The 25,713-nt window shown below is 43.5% G+C and overlaps 1 protein-coding gene across 5 annotated transcripts in view; it reads left to right on the top strand.

Moving 5' to 3' along the window:
* LOC143808448 (period circadian protein homolog 2-like) overlaps positions 1-25,713 on the top strand; it is a 114,412-nt gene that overhangs the window by 63,066 nt on the left and 25,633 nt on the right. For 4 of the 5 annotated variants that reach the window (XM_077291131.1, XM_077291127.1, XM_077291126.1 and 1 more), the window contains 16 exons: positions 559-760; positions 3,444-3,495; positions 11,671-11,813; positions 12,298-12,376; positions 12,463-12,569; positions 14,236-14,389; positions 14,475-14,592; positions 15,855-15,983; positions 17,764-17,854; positions 19,665-19,812; positions 20,685-20,788; positions 20,984-21,340; positions 22,678-22,890; positions 23,032-23,861; positions 23,960-24,134; positions 24,257-24,446. In XM_077291131.1, coding sequence (XP_077147246.1) covers positions 559-760; positions 3,444-3,495; positions 11,671-11,813; positions 12,298-12,376; positions 12,463-12,569; positions 14,236-14,389; positions 14,475-14,592; positions 15,855-15,983; positions 17,764-17,854; positions 19,665-19,812; positions 20,685-20,788; positions 20,984-21,340; positions 22,678-22,890; positions 23,032-23,861; positions 23,960-24,134; positions 24,257-24,446 — 3,092 coding nt within the window. The remainder of the gene's footprint in view (positions 1-558; positions 761-3,443; positions 3,496-11,670; positions 11,814-12,297; positions 12,377-12,462; positions 12,570-14,235; positions 14,390-14,474; positions 14,593-15,854; positions 15,984-17,763; positions 17,855-19,664; positions 19,813-20,684; positions 20,789-20,983; positions 21,341-22,677; positions 22,891-23,031; positions 23,862-23,959; positions 24,135-24,256; positions 24,447-25,713) is intronic. The other variant, XM_077291129.1, reaches the window with a different exon arrangement.

Genomic DNA, 25,713 nt, shown 5'->3' with positions numbered 1-25,713 from the left:
CTTGCAGCGCCACCACAGGGTAAATGAAGCATTGCAATCAATGGGCCTGTCCATCTAATGCATGGATATGTTGCTTAAATGGTGATTTTCCATTTTGAACCCTTCCCCTCATTGACTCAGAATGCCCCATTTGGAAATTTGATAGCTTTTCTAGACCGAATAATCTCTATAATTCAATGTATGAAGTGCAAAAATGTGGTTCAAAGGTGTGTAAATGCATAAGTCTGATGTTTGGGTGTGTTGCCGTACCTTATGTTTTTGGTCATACCTTATAATATTTGTGACCTCATAGAAAAGTCATGTGCGTTGTTTAAAAACTGACTTGTAAAATCCTAAATTCTGCTTTATTAAAATAATGTTGTGCGAGGATGTGGAAATGAATGAGATAAAGGGGATGTAGCATTTAAGTCTTGAACTTCTATATGTAACTTAATTCTGTCTGTAACGTGCAATCTGCCAAGGAAAATGTTGAAATGTTCTGCGCTTTTGCCATCTTGTTTGTTTTGGCTGTTCCCGTCCCTGGACTACCCTTAATGTTCTGCCTCGCTTTGCACACAGGATGTATTTGCTGTGGCCGTTTCCTTAGTAAATGGGCGAATACTTTACATATCGGAGCAGGCCTCGATTGTGCTGCGCTGCAGTGCAGAGCTGTTCTCCCACGTTCGCTTTGTGGAGATTCTGGCACCGCAAGATGTTGGCGTATTTTATAGCTCGACTACTCCCTACAGGCTGTCATCATGGAGTACGTGCAGTGGACCTGGTAAGATATGTCTGCACTCCTCGTGCAGTTGGAGGGTGACCAGTGATGTGAGCGGACACTTTCTCTATCATCTTGATATGTAATTTTTTTGTCTAAGGTGATAATAATTGGTGCTATCTGCAGTAGGAACACTCATCTTTCACGTGTCAAACTTTTCCCAATCTTTGGTGGTAAAGTAAAATGATAAAATGAAGTCAGAAAAATAAAATCCTAGGCAGTATCCTTTTCCTTTGGAAAAATCATTTGCATCATGTAAAAATCTATTCCTATAAATGTGCTAAAACCGAATCCTAATGTTTTTTCAATTGCAAAGTATTCTTAAAAGGAAAAAGCTCAAAACAAAAAAGATAAACACACCTAAAAGCTAGAAAAAAAAAAGTTAGGCCACAATCATAATGTCGCCAACCGTTCGCACATACCCATAATAGTTACCCTAATGCAAATGAATGAGGAAGGTAAATAGAGTGTAACGCCGGTGGGTGTGGACCCACTGCGCCACGGGCTGAGCTTACCCTGGAGGGGCGTAACTAAGTGACTACCGGGTCTTCACTAGAGCCTCGGATGGTGAGGCTAGGCTTGGCTGCAGGTAGCCACCAGGTACCACTCCAGAGCAGTCCCCAGGGTCTGCAGCAGCTGACCGGAGGGTCAGAGACACAGGTACAAGGTACAGGTGGGTAAAAGATGTGGTCAGACAATCCCAGGTCAGGGCAGGCTGCACAGGTTCAGTATACAAAGCCGAGGTCAGGAGAGGAGAAATCGGAGTAGACTAGCTGGGTCAGAAAACAGGAGAGCTAATACAAGAGAGCACCTTCCAGGAAACTAGACAGTACTTGAACTAGAACCTTTAATCAGGCAAGGAGTAATGAGAGGGAGCTGCCTAATAAACCCCTTGCTGTTTGGGCATAGGCCAGGGAAGCTAACCTCTGCAGGACACATTGAGGTTAAGTTCCTCCAGAATCTGGATGCATCTCCATAAAGCCAGGTGGACACTGGCCAAGAGCAGAAGGATGCAGCAGTGTTGGAAATGCTGCAAGAGGCAGCTCAATGAGACAGCCCAATACTGGCGAGAGCAGAGAGCGGTGACCGCAGTGAGTAGTGTGCTTACCACTTGTGCGAGTCACAGGTGTGAGGGAGGTTCCCAGGCAGAAACAATTAAGCTCCCAGTGCTCTAATAAATCATCTACAGTAGTGCACAATACAGTGAATTATGTCTAGTCACTGCATATCTTAAAAACAAAAGTGATGTCTTAAATATCTTAACAGCTGTGGGTCCCACCTCTCAGATCCACACCTATTTTGAGAATGACGCCTTGTCCTTCCTAATGGTGCATTGAATGAAGAGACTGATGCACATATGAGGAACTCTTCATTTTCTTCAATAGCCGTTCAGAATACAGCCTAACTTACCTCTCTATTCACCATGGGGCTAAGGGCCCACACTTTGGAGAGGTTGGACCCAAATCTGCCAGACATTTTTTTGCATATCATGTGTCTAAGGTGAGACTATTGATCAGTAGGTATTATAGTGCCCCAGTCAGCAAAAACATTGAGACGACCTAGTTTCTTTGTCAATGTTAAAGAAACAACCCATGTAATAATTGTTTCATGCTGTGTCCCTCTCATCCTGATGTGTATCCTACATGTCACCAAGGTGTTATCCATAAATGAGATATATATATATATATATATATATATATATATATATATATATATATATCTATCCCTATATATCATGGTGCAATCTGTGGGATTGTTTTGGAGGTGTAATACCAGCTCTTGGTCGCTGTTAGTGACTAGCTTGAGCTCATGTCCTGCTCGGTGATTGTGTCGGGAGCATTCAACACTTCTCAGCACAAAAACCTCCTCTAATAATTCTGTGTAATAGAAAACAAGTGGTCTGTTACTTGCTGGTGCCTGGATTACAGGATAATTTGCTGTTTTTTTAGCTGATTGCACTTTGGCAGACCTGACATGCTTGTGTGTAGACATAATGAAATGTGTAAAGGTCACTCTGTCTTCGTGAGCACATACACCAGAAACACTTTCTATATATATACCGTCATCTCACTGGCGGACACAGGCAGGAGAAAGCCCCTGTGGAAGAACTGTATATGGGCCAATTTCTCATCATTATGCACGATGCCACCTGCTTTATGGGCCTCCTTACCCCTTGTTCCCTTGTGCAAGTTGCACTAATGGTATATTTTCCCCTGTTCCATCTTTTGAAAAAACTGAGCCAAAATGAGCCTAATGACGTTAATATGCGATTTGTTTCCCAAGTTGCTTCACTTAGTAGGCATGATGAAGCTCCCCTGCAGCTTGGGGCTGAACAGTGACTCTACATTTCTCCTGTGCGTGGCGTCCTCTGCTTCCTCCTTTGTTCAGATTGGTGTTCTGCTCCTTTTTGGTCCAATATGGCCGCTGCATCGGCGAGGGCATTTATTAGTAAGCCTAAGCTTTTCCTATGTTACAGCGCAGGGCAGGTAATAGTGGTTTAGATTGATCACTGCACTCCCAAAACCTCTGCATCACGCAACTTGGATGCAGAAGGAGCAGGACATTGGGGCATGACAATGAGACATGGGTAATCACTTTCTCAGTCTATAACGATTCTTTTTCACATGGTTGGCTTCTGCAGAAACCATTGCAACTCTGAAATCTGACTGTTCCCTTCTTTTCTCAGATTCAGGATGTCTGGATGGTTTGGAACATAAGTCATTTTACTGCCGTATCAGGTAAGCTGTAAGCATGGAGCCCCAATAAGCAGCCATTGTCCTAAAGATTACGGTATATATTCACCTCGAAACAAAAAACCTTGTGGCCATTAACAATGAATTACTAATGGTGAAGGGGTAAGCTATGGCGACTTTGCTGATGACAGACATTAAGCAGCCAAACATTGCACAATTTTGCTTCCATATTGCACCAATATGTTAGTAAATGGGATCGCAAATTGCAAGTGAATGCAATCGCATCTAGTTAGTTGCCAAAAAAAGTTAATATTTTTTGACTTCCTTATTGCATTGTGGTGCGAGACGGCTTCTTAGCAGCTGCACCATGGACGCATTTTACAGGTGCACCGAACCCTACGTACTTCAATAGTGACAATGTAGTGAGAAACTCTATGTTGTTCTTTGCTCGTTAAGATAATTTCTTTCTTACTAAATACATGTATGCATACACCTTGGACAAAAGTATTAGGACGCGCCTCTCAAGTAACGAATTTAGGTTTTTCAATCAGTCCCAGTGCCCCATGTTTATGAAATCCAGCCCCATGCCATGCAGTCTGCCCTTACAAACGTGTGAAAGAGGGGCTCATTCTAAAAAGTGCACGGACTCCAGTGTGGGACAGTAATAAGTGGAATTATTTAGGAACCACAGAACTCGTCATGAAGTGGCAGACCAGGTAATATTCCAGAGCAAGGGCACGGAGTGTGGAGGCGCATAGTGTGTAAAAGTCACCTGTGCTCTGCTGACTCATAACTGCAGAGCTACAGATCTCCCACGGCCTTATCAGTAGTAAAAACTACTGAAGAGCTTTATGGCATGGGTTTCCATGGCTAAGCTGCTGTATGCAAGCCTTACATCACCAAGCACAATGCAAGTGTGGGATGAAGTGGTGTGATGTGCACCGCCATTAGACTCTGCAGTGGAAAAGTGCTCTGTGGAGACATAAGTGTGTTTCATCAACCTGGCCGTCTGATAGACAAGCCAGGGTATGATGAATGCCAGTAGAATGGAGGAGGTACTGCTATGGGGTTGTTTGTCATGCCGTGCCCCATGCTCTTTACCTTCAATTAAGTCACAATCTTAATGCTTTTAGTAAACCAAGTCATTTTAGACTATTGGTGCTTCCGAATTTGTGGGAAAAGTTTAGAGAAGCCCTTTTTTGCTCCCCAGCGCTCAAAGCAAGGTCCATAAAGGCATAGTTGCAGGAGTTTGTACAGAACAGTCAAATTCTTCCCCACCATAGCCCAGACCTCAACCCTATCCGACACCTTTGGGATGAAATAAAACGGAGACTGTGAGAAAGTCTCGTCCGGCACCAGTATCTGACCCTCATGCTCGGCTAGGCAAACTCCCACAAACGCCCTCCAGAATCTTGTAGAAAGCCTTCCCTGGAGAGTGGCATCTACTATAGCTGCAAATGGGCGAACTCCATACAAATGCGCATGGATGTATAATGGGAGGTTATAACAGTGCCGGTAGGCGACCCGATGTCCATGTAGTATACAGTACATTTAAATAGGAAAAGAGAGCACCATGCATCCAATAATAAGAACGCTTTATTGATACAAAACACAATAAAAAAACAGACAAACAGTGCATAGTAGGGCTAAAAGATGACAAAGAATGTCACCATCATCATGCTAAGCCCAAGGTACGGTGTGACCCTGACCAGAAAATATAGACATACAGGTGGGCTATAAAGTGCAGGTTGCAAGAAGCATTAACGGCAATATCACTTAGACCGTAAAGCCATTAAACTAATAGCTCGAATCGGACAATAGTCCAGTTATGAATAATGAATGAATAATAAAGGTAATAGTAGAGCGTGCACATCACCTGAGGACGATGGTAGGTAGCGCAGGGACACCCGTCCACCCCCAGTACAGTACATGCATACATCTATGTCCCAGTGCTCAATCTGATGGAGGGTCTACCGATGCCAGATACTACGGGACCCCTCAGCTCAGGGGCTAAGAGGTGCTGGTGGCTTCAGTGTCATTGATGATCAGTGTCTATGACGGCTATGTACTTTGGCTGTAAACCTGAGCTTCACATTACAGTTCAGATGGTTGGTTGTGATAGATGATCCTGTATGGAGCAGGTAATAGTGCGCATTTTGTATCCCAATGCTTTAGTAGTTTAGTGCATTACATTATTATTTTATTATCTCGTATCTATGTCCCTGACTGCATTCTTTCTAATTCTGCCACTTTTACAGTCTGTAGTGACATTTTTCTCATTTACGGCTCCTGCAGGAAATCAGAAAGTGTACCTGCAGGCACTTCTTATAAAGCTGGGTGACGTGGCTGTGAGATCTGCTCTGTGTGGCTGGGACTTTTTTTTTACCTAGTGGCATATATCTTTAATCCAGTTCCTTTTTTCCATTGACATTTTAGAAGGGAACCTGCCACATTGTACATGCAGTCTAGAGAGGAGGAGCTGGGCAGAACGATATATATGGGTTTGTTGGAAAAGATTCCATATAACGTGCATACATACAAATCGCAGGGATTTCAATGAATAAGATGAGTCCAGTGATCGATCCTACTAGTGACTGACCGCTGCTTCACAAGAGAATTGATATGGGGACTTATATGAGCAAAATTTCAGACTTTTATTGGAATTGTCGCTCTTTGTAATTTTTGTAGCCTTTTTTGTTACTATATAGTTCTCCAATTATTTTATAATCTAAATGTCAATAAAACTACAGCAAAGTGATATTCAGGTTTTATTTTTATTTTTTTCATTTATTTTTTAGTTCCCCTTGTGGGCTTCAGCCTGTGATCGTATAAACTGTTGCCGTAATAGACATCAGTACATGTGTATTGTCCAGTCAATGTAATTACTAAGATGGCAGATGTGGGGTCCTTCATTAGACCATTGGTTGTCTTGGTCCTTTGTTAGATCATTGGTTGTCTTGGTCCTTCGTTAGACCATTGGTTGTCTTAGTCCTTTGTTAGACCATTGGTTGTCTTGGTCCTTCGTTAGACCATTGGTTGTCTTGGTCCTTCGTTAGACCATTGGTTGTCTTGGTCCTTCGTTAGACCATTGGTTGTCTTGGTCCTTTGTTAGACCATTGGTTGTCTTGGTCCTTCGTTAGACCATTGGTTGTCTTGGTCCTTCGTTAGACCATTGGTTGTCTTGGTCCTTCGTTAGACCATTGGTTGTCTTGGTCCTTTGTTAGACCATTGGTTGTCTTGGTCCTTCGTTAGACCATTGGTTGTCTTGGTCCTTCGTTAGACCATTGGTTGTCTTGGTCCTTCGTTAGACCATTGGTTGTCTTGGTCCTTCGTTAGACCATTGGTTGTCTTTGCAGCCAATCAACATCTTTTGAATCCATTTTTTGGGTTGGAAGATAAAGAGAAGGTGAGGTTTGTACCCAGCTCTGCTCCTTTATCAGTTGAATACGTCAGTATAGGTTCTTGGCTGTCAGCCAATAGAAACATTTTATTTTTCACCTCCAGATGCCAACGCATTTTGAAATTAAGACTAAATTAAGATTATCCTTCCAGTTGTGGCTCTACACTTCCTATGTATGCGTATGTGTAGCCATCAAATCGTCTGATCCTACAGTCACACTCCCTTCAATTCAGTGACCTAATTAGAGTCTGACAGGTCTGATGGGCCCCAGAATGTTGGTCAGATGTATGGGCCTTTTAAGTATTCCAGTAAACTATTATTTAAAAAAATCATTACATACTATAAATCTATACAATGCCTGAACCTAGACACCATTCCTCTCAGTAAACCATTTTACACATGAAAATAAATGTATCAATAAAAACACAGTAATTCTTAAAAAACTCAGTAAAATGAGAAAAAGAAACGAGCAGCTGCTTTACTAGCTGATGAATGTTATGAATGGATCTCCCACATTGCGCTCTGACTCATGAATGACTCGGCCGCTGTCTGACAATGGATGCTTTGATGCGGGCAATCCGTGCTGTGTACAGGCCTCTTACAGTCACAAGACGCCATTGACATCCAAGTGCTTCTTGCACATGGCAGCAGCCGATGATTGGGTCTGATATTTTAGTTACTAAATGACTGAGCAGAAGAAAATGTGCAGAAAGTGTTCTAGCACTTATTAGTTATGTGTGGGCAAAATGAGGTTATCCAAGTATTATACTCAGGACTAGGGGATCCTCTCCTGCCAGGAATCAGTCATCCATGTCAGCCCTAATTTATTTGTTGTAAGTTCTGATTGTTACAAGAATCACAGAGGAGCGCTCATGGTAGGCAGCAAATGCTAATTGATAACAGACCGTGATATTTAATTGATGATTTGGTGACTGCAACATCCATGGCCAGATTTAGGCTATGTTCACACATTGCATTTTTTGTTTCATTTTCCTCTGCAGCCAAAACCTGCTTTCTTGGCAGTAAAAAAAAGCTGTTTACAAAAAGCAGGTTTTGCTGCCTATTTGCTGCACATTTGTCTCTTGTGCATGCTGATACAGTTCACTGCCCCCCAAAAAACATGATGCTGAGTTTTCTGCACTAAAAACTCAGCAAAATCTGATACCTGCTTTTTTTTTTTTTTTTAACTGTTTTTGCTCTTGCTCATTGCTTTCATTGGGTGAAAAAAAAAAAAAAGACTCTACAAAAACCCTGAAAGAAGTGACCTGCTGCAGTGTCCTAAAAACGCAGCTTAAAATTTGCATTAAAATAAAAACGCAGCAAAAATGCAACATGTGAACAGAACCTAGAGCAGGTTTAACATTAGGTTATGGTTCCCTATCTCGGAGTAGCATTTGAATGACCGATCCACAGACTAATCGTCTGTCTGTGATCCCCCAACATTTTCTTACCTTGAGAGCCAAATTCAGCTTTGAGAGGGGGTCCGGAGCCCCCATTATCTGTATTATGACTGACAGTCCAAGCTTCCCCGCAGACACCGCACAAAGGCAGAGTACTTGCATTCAGGGGTTTCCACCTTGCCCTCATTTGGAATTCTTGCATCAAGCACTCCCACCACGGTATTGCATCCAGCTTTAAAGGGGAAGTTCACTACTAGGACAGTCCCTTCTCAATCTGAGTATTTGCTCCTGTTAAAATGAAACCGTTTACGTTGTCTTCTGGTGCCTGCGCCATTCCAGCATTGTCGGCACTTGGGTTCCCAGGGCTCACCTGAGTGTGCTACGTTACTCGAGCCTTACGCCCAATCAGAGCGTGCATAACTGTCTCTGCCTTGGGATGTATAAGTAATCAGGAGGTGGTGAGCGCAGCCCTGGCTTCCTCTTGATACCTTATATGTCTGAAGGTGGGGACAGTAAAGCCGGCTCCCGTGACCGAACATTGTGATGTGAGCGCTAGAACGATGCTGGCATCGGAGGTGAGTAGAAGTGTTTTCTATTTTAACTGGGGCAAACATTCAGATTGAAAAGGGGTTGTCCTAGTAGTGGAAATCCCCCTATCTGGCAGTATCATCCAATGTTCAGCTTAAAATTTACTTAAAGGAGTTGTCTACTACTTCACAACACTATCTTAATCAGCATATTTGCCCCTAGTAAAATGAACACGTCTACTCTACTCCGGTGCTGTTCCAGCAGTGTCAGCACTCACTCTCTCGGGGCTCACGTCACATTATGTCACCTGAGTCCTGCAGCCAATAAATGCTGACTTCACACTCTGCCTATGGAAGAATCAAATAACAAGAGAAAGTGAGAGGCCAGCCGCAGCGCTGACTGTCTCTTAATGTCTTCATTTGTCTGAAGGAGAGGTGAGAGAAGCCAGCGCTGATTGGCTGCAGGAATTTCTTGACATTAGAATGTGACGCCAGCCCCGGGAGAGCGAGTGTATACACTGCTGGAACAGCATCGGAGGCTAGTATAAGTGTTATTTTACTCAGGGCGAACATGCTGATTGAGATGGCGTAGTCTGAGTAGTGGACAACACTTTTTTTTAAATTTATCTCTCCAACTGTAAGGCCAGTCTATGCACATCCAGATCTGCTCTTCTGTGAGGGACCACTCGCCAAAGTCACCATCTGCAGTCCTGCTCTACATAGCGGTGTGCTAGGCCTGGTACTAACGCGCCAAGAGCAACTCATTATGGTCAACCCCAGTCACAGGTTGGGGGGATCTCTGATCTATGTGATGAGCACTTGCTTAGGTTTTGGATGTGACACGTGCAGGCGGTGGGCAAGTGCCGCATTTTAAAGGCTTTTGCGATTTTTTTTTTATTATTATTTTTTTTTTATTTTTCAATTATTATTTTTATTTTTTGGGGCGGTTGACAGCTTCTGACAGGACCAGAAGCTGAAAACCATGAGAAGCTTAATATGCAATCTATATGAGAAAGTTGAAGAATTTTACATCATATATACAATATGCATAATTTTTTGGAACTTTCATTCCTTTTTTTTTTTTTTTATAGTTTCCATCTATCATTGTGCAATGTTGTATAAAAATAATAGGCTTCCACTCAGAAATGATTTGTTGAGTACAAGTTGTTCCTGTGCTGGATATGTGTGACCTTAATACAAAGCAGATGCCTTCCTCTAATGTGACTGCTAATCTGCCAAGAACAGTCGACATCCCCGAGGCTCCTTGTAAGGTTGGCTATACAAGTTTATTACTGACATGGCCATTTAAGTCTAAAGGTGAGAGGTGTGCACCATGGCTTAATAATTAATGACCCATAACATACAGAAAGCTTAAAGAGTATCCTCCGTCTTTAATTTTTATTCCATAAATAAATAGTTCACATGAAAATAAGCAACTTTGTAACATATCTTATCAGAGAAATCTTCTTCTTTTTCTGCAAGAATTAATCAGTCAGTATCAAAATTCTCAATTCTGATGTAATATCTGTATTCAGTGATGACTTTCCCATTAGTGAGACAGGAGATGAGTGCGGCTGCCCATGAGCTTCTATGTAGGTGGGAGGAGCTACAGACAGAGCTCCTCCCTCCTCTCCATCCTACCTGCATAGAATCTCATCGGTAGCTGCTCCCGTCTCCTATCTCAGTAATGGGAAAGTCTTCACTGAATACAGATTTTATATCAGAATTGAGAATTTTAATACTAACCGATCAAAAAGAAGCAAATTTCTTTGATTAGATATGTTGCAAAGTTGCGTCTTTTCACGTGGACTATTAATATATGAACTAAAATTTAAAACGACTGTTATGCTTTTAGGACTGTCACAAAATGGTTTATCGAAAAAGAAACAAAAACTATGGGTTAAGTTAAAGAAATCGGTTTTGCGGAGCTTCTTTAATCCTTGTTTGAAGTTTTCTTGTATTCTTATCTCGGTGTATCGGGGCAGGACCCTGGGTGGGCTCTTCAGCTTTGTAACGTCCCCTCCCTGTGTCTGGGTGTCTTTTCTTCTTCCTTATTTACATTTTCGCACCATCCTACCCGAGGGTGGCACTTGCGCAGATTGAGCTTTTGGAAGTCTGTAGGAAAATGGCGCTGGCGGCTGTGCATGCCCAGGTTGCTCATTGCCACCAGCGCCATTTTACTGAAGCCCACCGCTAGATCAGTCTGTACAAGCGCCACCTGCGACAGGGACTAATGGTGGGCTTCAATAAAATAACGCCAGTTGCACTGAGCAATCTATGCATGCGCAGCCGCCGGCGACATTTTCCTGGAGACTTCTAAGATCTCAGTCTGCGCCCGCGGCGAGGATGGCGCCAACACAAAACTTAAATAGTATAAATCTATAACAGAATTTAATTTTTACTTTTCTATTGAAAAAGAAAAAAACTTAGGTGATTGGTTGCTATGGTGATTTCATATGCTTTATATACCTAGAGGGTTTGTCCACGTATAAATGCCGTGAGTACAGGAGCCTCTAGGCAATGGAGGCCACGCTCTGCGTTTTCTAGTAGCATTGATCACGCCGAGCTCTTAATGTACACCCCCGCTGAGGCGGGCGGCTCTAATGTGATGTGAAAAGACCCTTAGGGGGGTGGTCTCTTCTGATCATTTTACATATACAGCTGAGAGTTTCATATAATGATAAAGATTTTCCACCTCTGAATGATGTTTTAATTTACTTGTATGGAGCTGAGCTGTAATACCAGACGCATCCTACAAATGAGGATGGCGCTGTTCTTCAGGTAAAAGCAAGAACTACTGTATTCTTTTTGGAAGTAGTTCCCATTTTTAGGTTAGTTATCTGGATAAGGTTTGTGGGTTTTCCATAAAATGGTTTCTTTATCTGCTTTTCAGCTGTGGGCGCGAGTCTCGGAAGGAAGCATCTTATCACCCTTTCCGCCTGACACCATCTCTGCTCCGTGTACGGACTGCGGAGAGCGCTGCGGAGCACATGTGCTGTGTACTGTTGGCAGAGAGGGTCCGCTCTGGGTATGAAGGTACGTACAGCCCTCCGTTCTAGGGCTCCCTAGTACTACAAGAACCGCCAGCTACTAAGATCAGCGACTTCTTTGCTTGGTTGTCATCCAGATAATGGCACTTGATGTCTGCCTCCTCTTCAGAAAAGCCGAATTAGAGCCGGAGTGGTTTATGCTCCTCTCCTTATAAGACCTTGCCGCTTCATAGGAAATAGTTACCTCTCATCCCAGGGCATCTGGTTCATCATGGTTTTTCTTTGATCCCAGAGACCTACTTGAAAATATCTGCTTGCAGAACATCACTTGTCTATATGTTCCTTGGATGTGGGGCCAGAGACACTTGTGATCTTCTCTCAGATATTGGAGGAAAAAAAAAATTGGGTTAGGAAACAAATTACGTGTTGCACTGAGGCCATTAACAGCAATAGGTGACTGCACCCTGTGCGGAGTCAGGTGCATTGTTGAAGATGAGGAAATTGTGTTCCTTTTTTGTTTCTTCTTTTAGCTCCTCGGATCCCTGCAGATAAACGCATCTTCACTACCACGCACACACCGGGCTGTCTGTTCCAGGATGTCGATGAGAGGCGAGTAGACTGTAAGAAGCCTGCCAGAACAGACAGATCTGTTTTTTCTTCTTCTTATCCCCCTTTTTCAAATTTTCTCCCCTCAGAGCCGTGCCCCTGTTAGGTTACTTGCCTCAAGACCTCATTGGCACTCCCATCATTCTGCATCTGCATCCCAGCGATCGACCCCTCATGCTAGCGGTGCACAAAAAGAGTACGTATACATAATGTCCGTTTCTAAGTCCTAGCATTGATTCAGCGCCACTCCAGATCTATATTCACCCTCCCTTCTCGTCTGTTAGCAAATGCAATGTAGTTTCACCTATCTCTAGTGCTTATATATAGATGTGTGTGTGTATATATATGCATATATGTGTGTGTATGTATGTATGTACATATATATATATATATATATATATATATATATATATATATATATATATATATATATATATATATATATATATATATATATATATACTTATACATACACACACCATTCACATTTTTTGGTACTCCTCGTTTCACGACAGAAAAACCCACAGTGGGTAGTAATAAATAAAAAATTTATGAAAATGAACAAATGAAAGTCAGACATTGCGTTTCAACCATGCTTCCACAGAATTTAAAAAAAATTATAACTCATGAAATATGCCTGGACAGAAATGATGGTACCCTTAACTTAATATTTTGTTGCACAACCTTTTGAGGCAATCACTGCAATCAAACGATTCCTGTAACTGTCAAGGAGACTCCTGCACCTCTAGACAGGTATTGTGGCCCACTCCTCAAGAGCAAACTGCCTCCAGTTGTCTCATGTTTGAAGGTTGCCTTTTCCAGACGGCATGTTTCAGCTCTTTCCAAAGATGCGCAATAGGATTTAGGTCAGGACTCGTAGAAACCCACGCAAACACAGAGAGAACATACAAACCTTGCAGATGTTGTCCTTGGTGGGATTTGATCCCAGGACTCCAGCGCTGCAGTGCTAACCACTGAGCCACCTTGCAGCGCTTTCCACAGTGAACATTCCCATTACCTTGCGCTGCCTATATTCTGCATGAATCTCACAGCAATCTGTCTGAGGAAGGTCTGAATGTAAGACCGAAACATCATATGAACTTACTGGGATTGCTTTACTTGAATAAAGACAGTCTATATCAAAAAGCGCCAGGTTTGAAATTCATGAGATTAAAGAGTGGTATCCTTTCTGAGCACCTTTCTCTGAGATTAATGCGGAGTGACGTGTACCCTATCTAATTGTGAATGAAGCTTGACATTGGTTGGGGTCCATCACTTTACACAGCAAGAAAGAACAATGGTGTTTTGCTCCGTACGCTGTTTTCATCGATGCTGAATCTGCAGACATCTGATGGGTGGCGGTGCTGGATATCAAACCTTCACTGATCTAATATTGATGACCCGTCCTCCATATCTAAGTATTAAACCCTTGTCTGTACCATAACAGGTCGTATAGTGGAGACTGTCTGGAGATGAAAAATACTGTCCCTCCTTTAAATTGCTCAACAGACAATGCATGATAAATGTATGCTCTCTGGGGGTCCTGCAACTGAGATCCTACCAGTCATGGGAATGGGGTCCGATGTCTTTCATTTATAAAGAGCAGTGGTCACTTATGTGCATCATCGATCTAATGAATGGATATGGCAGTGACAGAAAAGCAGCACACAGCAGGCCCCCACTCTTGTAATTGATAGGGGGTCCTCTGTGATTATTTATTATTTTACCTATCCTGTGATAAACAGTTCTGCGCCAATCCCTTTAAAGTGATGGCGTATGTTCCTTTATCAGCTAGTCGGTACTGACGCCAGCAGAATACGTATAGAAGAGCCACCTACATATGCATCTGTTCTTCTCCTTAGTCCTGCAGTATGGAGGACAGCCATTCGACTTTTCTCCAATCCGGTTTTGTGCTAGGAATGGAGAGTACATCACTATAGATACCAGCTGGTCTAGCTTCATCAACCCCTGGAGTCGAAAAGTGTCTTTCATCATCGGCAGGCACAAAGTGAGGATGTGAGTGCGGCTTGTAGTTCTCTGTTATACCATGTAATAATGTGATCTGCTCTGTAACGTGGCTCATGTGTCTGTCTTATAATAGGGGTCCTGTTAATGAAGACCTCTTCACAGCACCCATATGTCCAGCAGATCGGTCACTGCAGCCAGATGTCCAGGAGCTCACCGAGCAAATACATCAACTTCTCATGCAGGTTGGACTTGTAAGCCGCATGACTGACTTCTGATTGATCAAGATCTGTTTTGCCGTCCTGGTTATTGAGATCTAACTATAATAATGCAGGGAGAAGCCTTCTGAAATGTAAGGGAACCTGTCCGGCCATTTATGCTGCCCAAGCCATGGCCACCATGAATCGCGGACAGGCACGCTCATTGCAGAATCCAAACCCAAAGTCAAAATTCTAAATCTCTAGTGAGCTAAAACCTCAGGGACAGCAAAGGAAGATATCCATATGGCACTGTTCACATCATGTTTTGCCCAGTTTAGCTTCTACGCTATTGCCAGAAACGGGCCCAACCAGTTTCGTTTTGTCCTCCACCTGGCCTATAAATGTCAGTACACAACGAAAAAAAAAGATATTGAATATCATAGTAGACTGGGAGCTCTGGCTACCAGGAGGTAGATGTCACAAGGCACATGCAGGTATCCAGTCCACCTTCCTCTCATCTTCTAACTCCAGGTTTCTCATTGGCACCTCTACCAAGGGCTCCAGTGTCCGGAGATGTCCTCTGTTCTAAGAGGTGGAGAATGGTATCATCCACGTATTCATCTCAGGCATATGTTGGGAGGCTCTAAACAAGATGTGAACAGTAGCTTCTACTTTAATACAAGGAATTGAATTTTTTTTCCGAGCATATAATTGTATGTAAATCACATCTGAGAACTGACGACCTATGTGCAGTGGAAATTTGATTTCCTGAAAATGGTTGCCAGTCCACACCTAATAGACGTTAAAACCAAAGAAATGAGCTGGAGCATAAGTTGGTATACATGCAGTGTGTAGGATCACGTTCACAATGTGACGATTTCACAGACAAAATCCAAGAAAAAAATGAAATGAGCATATACTCTGTAATAAGTAAATAATAATAGCACATGTAAATAACGGTACTTGGGTAATACTATTTTGATAACAAAAAAAGTGTAAAAGCCATCCCACCACGACAAGGCGTACCCAACTGAGATGGTCCTATCCTGTCTCTAGTATTAAAACCTTACCATGTCGGTGCAGGACACTGGCCTGACTGTTCAGACATCTACCCATGGGAAGCTATATAGATGAAATGCTCTTATCTATGCCCTCTGTCCTTATCTACATTGAGATCAGCTGACACAATGTGAGGTTTCAATACTAGATAGGACCATCCTGGAATTTTTGACTTGTGATATTTCCTATGTTAAGTATGAGCGTCTCCACATATATAAATATAATCCAGATTAATGCATATTATTTGTCTCCTCCAGCCTGTCCACAACAGCGGCTCCAGTGGATATGGGAGTTTGGGCAGCAATGGTTCCCACGAAACCCCAATGAGTGGAGGTTCATCTAGTGACAGTAACGGGAATCTCAGCGAGGACATTAAAGAGAAACGTGTACGTGGCCTGATCGATGCAGTCTCTATTTATTCCACTAATTTATTGACTCTTTTCTTGCTTTTAAACCTTTACTTGCGAATCCAATCTTCATGCATAAGTATAGACATCCCTGGTTTTCTGGTCAGCCGATACTCCTAACCTCTGATCTCATCAGGATGCCAACCAGTGTAATAACCCTGCTCATTTATTCCGGGGGGCGATCTGTGACCGTGCAGGACCGCTTATTTTTCAGTCTTGCTCCAGCCTCCTCCCTGTACTTGTACTTGTATTCCATGATTCCTTCCCACTCGTCTTGTGTGGGCAGGGAGCTGATCCCCAGTGACAGCATGGTGTATAATCCATGTATAGAATAGTGAGTGACCCTCCTGTCTGAATGTGCATCAAACCCGGAGCATGCCGATATGTTTTGGAAGTACGGCACAGGCTCCGTGCGTCACCACGAGTGGGGTGTGCTATTTAAGGGAAAATTATAGCGTTTCATGGAGTGTGGGCTGCATCTGACTCTGATCAGTACTGTATCCGCCGTGTGACTGCAGCATGGAATGTATGAGATCTACGTCCAGTTAGCCTGACCACAGTAATGCATATTATCCTATAATGACATAAAATAGCCGGATGCTCCATAGTGCACGAATATCAGTTGGAGATGGTGGGGGCTGACTGAAGGGCATATGGGCATATATCTTGGAGGGATGTGCACCACCAGGAATCGGCTTCAGCTGCCCCAGATGATGGTCCAGTCCAGGAACCACCATGTACTGTATTAGATAAATGTTAAAAAAAAAATTTAACTAAAAAAGTCGATGATAAAAGCACTGCTGAGTGCAGCAAAAAAAAAAAAAGTTTTCATCAGTAGCACTTTTATCATCCCCTTTTTTTTTAGCTCCCTTTTCAGCCATGACATGTAATTCATGTATATAACATACAGTACAGTCATAAATAATGGGACTCGGGGAAAGAAATGTAGTGCATATACAGCAAGAGCCACACTGTTATTAATAGAGATGAGGGAATCGATCATCCAATTTGCCGCAGCACAGAACATTGGGGGAATCAATTTGACGAAAGATAATTAATCAATTTGTGTATTGGCAAAACTTGAGTGTGACACGTACCCAACTTCTGCTCTAACTGATAACAGTGAAAACCAAAAGAAGAACACTGAACATGGATCAAAAGAATAAATATGGGGCAGAATATTATAATATATATCGCCTTTATTGAAACAATGGGTGGCAATGGTTGGCACTGTATGCATCACAGAGCCCACACGAATAAAAATAGTAATCCAATATGAAAATGTGATAAAAACAAGAATATACATAGAGGTATAAAGATTATTTTAAGGGGGACCACAGAAAAGATGTAAGGTAACAGAAGTAGTAACTGCTATACATAAACACAGTAATCTTGGTAATACTATCATATATGTTATATAAGGGTGGCAATATTTCAGTATAAGGTAGATGGTTGTGCATCATATGAGGCCTCTCCAGAGTATTCAGAAAGATTTGTGTAGGGAGAGGGAATGTGGATGAGCAGCAATGGTTACCTGATCGTGGTCCCCAGTTCAAGTGTAGCGCACACCCCGACGCACGTTTTGGAACAAGTCCTTCATCAGGTCGAATTTTTTTTGTTTTGTTGGTTCTAACTGATAACGATGGAGAATAGCATTGTCTCTGTAGACTGTTTTGATTTATTCTGATTCTTTCCTACAGCTGTGGATTATATTAAGTATAAGACGTGCTTTAAATAAGTCTTTCAATTGTTCTTGCAGGGTACACATCCAGGTCAAAGATCAAAAGACCCCTGCTGTATCAGTCCGCAGAGTACAGGTCCCCAGAGTGGGGAGGGCAGCCCTGAAGCAGGTAGGATATGAACTAGCGTGTGACTTGGCGGTCCTCCTAATTTGTTTTCTTAAAGGGAACTGTCAGGAAAAAATAAAATGGTTAAAGTGCAGAATAACAGTATATGGGTTAATAGCGCTATGAAGGTTCCCAGCCGCAGTAGTGAAAGTGCGGCATTGGGGAGAAAATTTTACTGTTATTTCTCTTGGGAGCCACCGGCCATCTCCCATGCAGGTGTGCCTGTAGCAGTTAGTCACCACTCGCAGCACTGACTGACAGATTCCTCTGCAGTGGACCAGTACGGATCCGGCTGTCGTTCAGTGCTGGAGCGTGCTTACAGTATAGTGAGCGGTGACTGTAATCACTCCAGGCACGTCTGCATGACTGATAGCCAGCCGCTCCAGGGAGAAATAGTTCATTTTCTCCCGGGTAACACACTTTCAGCACTGCGGCCGGGCACCTTCATAACGGTATGAAGAGTGGTCTGACCTCACAGGTTCCCTTTAAATTGTCACTGATGTTTCACCAAACTTTACATAAATCAATATTATAGGTGAATATAAGAAACATGGAACCTTACTGAAAACGCAGCTACTGGGAGAAAATTAACTTTATTCCTTATGAGAGTCACCAGCTTTCAGTCAGTGACCTGCGCTGCAGAGCGAGATCTCAATAGGAGTCCTGGGCCGTGCTTAGACGCCAATCACATTACTGTGAGCGGTGACTGTGTCCACTCCAGCATGCATCTGTGACTGGTGGCTACGAGGAGGAAGAAAGGTCATTTTCCTTATAGCCACGCTTTCAGTAAGGTTACAATAGCATTGGAACTCTATTTACCTTCAGATTAACCCTTCATCTGTAAGTTAATAGCGTTTAGAGACATAAACGGATCCCTTTAAAGCAAAACAGACTGCCAACGTAATATGGTGTCGGTTTATACAGCATATTAAACTATATGGTTAAGAGAGGCGCACTCTGCACACTGACACAACAGGCAGACAGCCAGATTGAACAGCAGTTTCAAGCAACTGTTTTATCTCTGTCCAGTGCTGGATTCAGAGCCACACTGCTCATTACTGCTGCGCACTGTCTTGTATGCCTCTGCGGCTTCTGTCTATGCGCCATCGAGAAAAAAGAGCAGGAATTCCACATGTCTCTGTGTGTGCTGAATATAGGAGACATCTTACATCTAGTCTACACCCACTGGGTCACTGACAACTAAAAATTAGAGCGAGCCTGCACGTACCAGTGTTTTTTAGATTTTTTTTTCCGGACATCTATGGCTTATCCACATTAAAGTCCGCATGTAGCACCTGCTACATATCATATGTATTATGTGGCTATGCCCTTAATGTCAGCAAGGGGAATACACCTTTTATATACCACCATTTTATCTGTTCGTATGTTTAAGACCATTGCACCATTTTCTACCTGGTAAAGATGTAATATGAGAGGTCATATGGCTGCTTTCTACAAGTACCAATCTTGTATATACTGTAGGATGCATGAACTAACCCAGATCAGCTCTATTTACCGAAATGAGTATTAACTGCAGTACCACACCAAGCCCTTGGACAAGAGTGGCGCTGTTTCAGGTAACAAGCAGCCATGGTTTTCTAATGGTGACTATATATTCGAAAACACGAGCTGTTTTATTTCATTTAGCCTTGATGCATTTGAGACTTTTTTGAGATGTGCAACAATGGACATGAAATACTGTGAGAATTGGAAGATGACTGGACAGTCTACCTGCAACTAGGCCATGCTGCAAGCTGTACTGCCCATGATTTAGTGCTCCTTGCATGCCTCATCATTGTGGCTTTTCTCTCAGGTTCCAGCCATGTTGGGAATGGTGGCAGTAAAGATATCAGTAGTGAAGGTTCAGGCATGGCTGCTTGCCCCCCGCAGAGCGAGCAGCTTCCAGCAAAGCAGCCCCCCTACTCGTACCAACAAATAAACTGTCTGGACAGTGTGATCAGGTGAGAGCAAGCTTATAAATGAAGATATGGTTAGAAGTAAATGTTCTGGATGTCACCTTGTGTGAAACCCCTGAATGCTATGTAACATGAGTGAGTGTAGGAATTACAGAGCTTTACCATCATGGTGTCCTCCATGTTCAGGAATCGAAACCTGTGAAAGCAGTCACCTCGTTAGAGGACAAGTTCTTTAACATCTTTATTATCAGTCCAGGGTCAGATCACACAGAACAGTACTGGCTGTAGATGAAGATGATGGCTTGGCTCCTTTTTCATTTCCCCGCACAGAGCTTGGCCACAACTCTCCTGTTGAAGTCAGTGGGTTGTTGGGGTTATCCAGATGCCTGCTGGAAAGTAGGTTACGTTGTTCTATAGAAGTTTACTTCTTAACAAAACAATGTTGGCCGAGATATTACATGGTATGGACGGACATCTAGGAAGGTGCTCTTATCTTTGATGTGTGACTGGCTGGTTCTTAGGAATATATTGCTTGCAGCCTTTGAGGTGGAATCGTCGAACAGCGTGTCTCCATGATTCCCTTGGTTTACTTTTTACTTATGCCTCCTCAGATGAATGTAGTTAGAGTAGAGGAAGGATTGTTGGCAGCGCCATTTCCATATCTCTAAGGCTGACTTCTCACATCCATGTATAATAGTACGGACCCCAATATTCAGACCGGCTGCGGATTTCCTGACTCAGACTTAACAGCCTCCTAAGCATAGACAAGGCTGGCGAGTTTAGGTCAGGCCCATCCGGACATCATGGTCTGTGTTCAGACTATGGAATTCTGATTTGTGACACCGGCCCAATTGTTGCATGAATGTGCTTGTAGGAAGAACATGATTATTGCATTTTATCTTATTTTGTCGGTTTAGGTACCTTGAGAGCTGTAGTGTTTTAATGTCTGATAAACGTGACCTTGTGTCGCTGGAGAACACTACATCTTCTGCATCCGGCAACCAAATCCAAATGCAGAAAGGTAAGATCGGCCAACAATGGCTCTTATCTCCCAACTTTACACCCTGTTACATGTGGAGCAATAGAAAGTAAGCGTGCTTGTTCCCATAAACACTTCGATAAAGGTGGGGCGCCTTGTTAGCTATTTGTTTTATCTGTGATCCTTGTAAATAGTACAGAATTGAGTTTAGCTTTAACCTTACGTTTCATTCTCCAGATGACCGGCGTCTATCAGGAATGGCGCCCAAATTGCCACCATTTCCTCAGAACCCTATTCAGAACCCTCAGACAATGTCGGATTGTGGTGCAGGTCCTACAATCAATCCCATTTCTGGCGTGCCAGGCATTACACATGGCCGACAACCAGTTGTGCTCTCCGCTACCATTACTGGATCCCAGCCTGTTCCAAGCTCTTTGCCTCGTCCGTCACTTGCATCCTTGCCTGTTCATGGTACTGCAATCACACCGCTTTTAATGGCAGCCAAGGCGGAGAGCGTGGTATCACTGACCAGCCACTGCAGCTACAACAGCACCATCGTGCACGTGGGAGACAAAAAACTGCAACCAGAAGCAGGTATATAAAAAAAGCGGGAGCATGTCTTAGCAGCAGTTATGGACACAAGTGATTAAGGATTTGTGGTATTTGATCTTGAATATGTCAACAAATATGTGATAATTGACAAAAATAGTTTTCTTAATATAAGGGCTGATTTTCTCGTACGAGTGCTATCCGTGTTATTCACAGATAGCACTCATACCTATGATATTCTAAGGGACTGTGCACATGTCCAATTTTTTTATTTGAGTCTCGGATCAAAATTGTGAATGTTTAGTCTATGGGTCCATGAAAAAAATCAGACCGCACTCGGATAACATGTAGTGCGGTCCAGTTTTCACAGACTGACAGAATAGCGAAAGTGGAGAAAAGTTAGTTTCTTATTTTTGTTTCTCCACATCCGAGAAAAACTGTCCAAATGTATCAGACCTCTTTTCTCAGATGGCAATAAATTGACCCTACCCTAAGGCTCATACTATGTAATCCATAAAATTAGCACAATTCCTGGGTGACCTGTTTTGTGCAGAAGGTTGCAGGACAGTTTCCTGCCTGTGGCTGCTGTATAACTGTACATTCTGTATAATGTGACCATTCCGGAACCTCTCTTGGGTGAATTCTCCATTAGTGACTTTCTCTTTTTTTATTCTTCCTGGAATTTTGTGAAAACTATACTGACGCCTGTATGTAGCTAGTTTTTGACAAGGGGGAATAGTATCGCCCAGCTGTTGGTTCTATCATACATTTCTAGAAGAAATTCCAGGGAAAGAGTACCGCACGGATTCAGAAAAGAAAGGAGCCACAACACTGCTAGGATTCACAATGTCATCTCATGCAAGTGTTTTCTTGTACAGACTGGAGGAGAGCTGGCGTCTCTTACCGTCATAAATACCGGAGGGGCGAATGGAAACCCGATCCCGAGTCTAATATGCTTACTGGTTAAAGGGGTTTTCCGGCTTCACCTCTGCTCGCCACCAACGTGCCGGTATTAAAAATAACATCGGTTGTTACTTAAATGGAACCTGTCATGTTGGAAATTGTATCCGATCTGCAGGCAGGATGTCCTAGAGCAGTAGGTCATGATTAGATTGATGTACGTTTTGTTATGAGAGGTTTCAGTAAAACCTGCATTTTGATCATTGAAATCCCTGATGTGCGTATAGATGAGTCCAGTGGGCGGTCCTGTCCAGTGATTGACATCTATCTCTAGATTGAACCACCCACTGGACTCCTACAAAATAACACCGGGGATTTCAATGAACAGATTGGCTGAGCATTTCTATAAAGTTATCGGACCGAGCTGTTTTCTCACTACATGATTCACATTTTCTAACGTATCTGCTCTTGATTCTGGATAGAATTGGAGGACGGGCAGTCACATTCCGACGCCCCACCAATTCCACCGGGTAACACCGAAAAGGAGCCTTATAAACCGCTTGGGCTAACTAAAGAAGTGCTTGTAGCTCACACGCAGAAGGAGGAGAGTGATTTTCTCAGTGGTTTCATGGATGTAAAGCGGCTTAGTGCCTTCCAGACTCGGTGCAACACCTACATGCATGAGAAGCCAGGAGGTGAGTCCTAAAAGTGAGATGACGTTTCTGAGGCACATGCTTGTGGATAAGTAGATCTGTGAGCGTCCTATCTTTTTTTTTTTCTTTCTTTTGCTATATGAAGGGGAGAGAGATTAATAAATGTTTTCCTTTCCCTTAAAGTCCTGAGGTCTCGTGCTCCACATGGAGCAGCTATTGCTGGAAGAAGAGGTGGAAAGACACGAAAGCCTAAAGTGAAGCGTGTGCGGCCAGAATCCTGGGGCAGCAGCAGTTCTGGTGTCCCCCAGGCCCATCGCTGCCCTCTCCAAGGGCTCAATGCTACAGCTTGGTCTCAGTCGGACACGTCCTATGCTGGTTGTCCTTCCCTACCTTATCCAGTGTTGCCTGCTTATCCTTTGCCAGTTTTTCCTTCTCCTCAGATCCCAGTGCCAAACGATAATGGCATTCCAATGCCTAATGGAACTTCATCCAATATGCCTCCTTGTCCTGCTCCATTGCTTTCACCCATGGTAGCTCTTGTGCTGCCAAATTACATGTACCCACCTAGTCTGCTGCCCAATGCTTATCCTGGGGCGCCGCCCTCGCATCCATTTCCAGTACCTCTGCCATTTTATACACCACAAGCAACATTTCCACCATCAACTCCCAACGTCCCTGTCCCCCAACCTGTATTCACTCCTGCACATCATGGCTTCCCTGTCCCTCAACCATCCTGTGCACCTCAGCCCGTACAGAGCCATTGCCTATTGCAGCCTTTTTCATGTCCAGCCCTTCCAAGTGAACCAAAGATGACGGAAGGGATTTCTTGCTCATCCACTCCACGACATCCTCCATCTCCCCCTCTTTTCCAGTCTCGCTGCAGCTCTCCTCTACAGCTCAATTTGCTGCAGTTGGAAGAGTCTCAAAAGGCTGATCGCTCAGAGGGGTGCGCCGGTGTCGGAGGTGCTGTGAACAGGACATTTATGCCGCTGCCCTGTGAAGATCTAGACTTGGTACTTACAACACAATTGCAGCACATTTATACAGAGCAGACTTTAGATTTCCAGATCAAAGACTCATATCCTTCATTTTTCTTTTTCTAACCCTTCAGCCTGCGGCACAGACATTTCTCCCAGATGGACACACTAGTGATGCTCTGTCTACGGGCAGTGACCTAATGGATATACTTCTCCAAGAAGACGCATGCTCTGGGACGTGCTCGGGTTCATCTTCAGAATCGCTGAACTCGGGATCCAATGCGAATGGTGCATCTGGCAGTCAAACAGGTGGGTCCATAACTTTAGTAGGGAAATCACTTGACCTGATGTCACCATTTTGCCAGACAAATGCAATATTTAGTTAAGTATTTATTAATTATGATGCTCCAACTTGCCTCTTTTGCTTGCAGGAAGTAGCCAGACCAGTCACAGCAGCAAGTATTTTGGAAGCATTGATTCTTCAGAGAACAATCAGAAAGCAAAGGGTTTGACATCTGGCAAGGGCGAGTCTGTTATGAAGTATGTCCTGCAAGATCCCATGTGGCTTCTCATGGCCAATGCAGATGAAGATGTTATGATGACCTACCAAATCCCTATACGGTAAACTTAGGCGAACTGGTGGAAATGTATAGAATAGTTATATATTTCCCAATGTGCAGCCGGTCACGTAGACTGGAGCCGCCATCACGTTCTCTACACATTTCACTGCAATTATCTCTAGCAGTGTAGGTCATGGAGCATAAGGCTCTGTTCACATGTCCAGTTGTCTTACGTTTGCAATGGATTCAGGATGAAAAAATAAACTGAATAAAAAACAGATCAAAAGCACATGCACTGTGGTTTACGTTTAGCATCAATCTTTTTTCCTTTTGTAACAGATCAGTTTTTACTAGTGGGGTATCTGTACACCGCCACTGTTCTGGACATGTGCAGTGCTAAAAAAACAAAAACTGATCCAATGATAAATGACCTAACAGATGAGCATCTTTTATGATCTGTTTTCCACAGACCTTAGTGTAAAACAATGGATTGGCTGGACTGGTAAATTATGGAAACTACATTTTGATTTTATCCATTTGACTACAATTTAGCTCCAATGTGTTTTCTCCTTTGCCTCATTGGGGGACACAGACCCGCTGCTGCCACTAGGAGGCTGACACTAAGTGAATACAAAGAAAGTTCTCTCCTCCTCTGCAGTATACGCCCTCCTGCTGGCTCCTAGAGAACCATTTCTTGCTTAGTGTCCGTAGGAGGCACATGAGTCTGCTATTTAGACCAAAAACTTTTTTATTTTCATTTTTAATTCTTAAGAAATTTTACCTGGACGAAGGGGCGACGGAACCTTTCAAGGCTCCGAACCAACAACCGGCGAGCGTGTGGAGTGTTGCCTCCACGTATCCTCTCCTGCAACATGGGATGCCATGCCTGGGCTGATTTTTAGGGGCGACAGGTCCCTTAAAGGGCACCGATCTCCCCGCACCATCAACAGACGAGCACATGGAGTGTTTCCTCCATGTATCCTCTTCTGCAGCCAGGCCTAATGCCGGACAACCAGCCCTGTCCACCAAGATTGAACCCCTTGGATGCACAGAGGCACCCTCTGTTTTGGCGTCCGTGCAGCCCCCACTGCTCCACCACTGTCTAGCGGATGAAGCAAGGAGGCTGACGGTTCCTCTCCATCTCCCTATGAAAGGGAGAGTGGATTGAGGGTTTTTAACCTTTTCCCTGCACCGTCCAAAAAATCACCAGCGACAGCAGCACAATGGAGATACCTGCACTGTAGCAAAGGTACCTGCAGCATCATCCAATGGACATCCCCAGCCTCTCCGTGTAAGCGCTGAGAAGGGAGGGCTCTGAGCAGTCCGGG

This window comes from Ranitomeya variabilis, chromosome 2 (assembly GCF_051348905.1).
Source record: "Ranitomeya variabilis isolate aRanVar5 chromosome 2, aRanVar5.hap1, whole genome shotgun sequence".
NCBI classification, from domain to species: Eukaryota; Metazoa; Chordata; class Amphibia; order Anura; family Dendrobatidae; genus Ranitomeya; species Ranitomeya variabilis.
The sequence above is the reverse complement of the archived record's forward strand: the minus strand, read 5'-3'. Positions and strand labels throughout refer to the sequence as shown.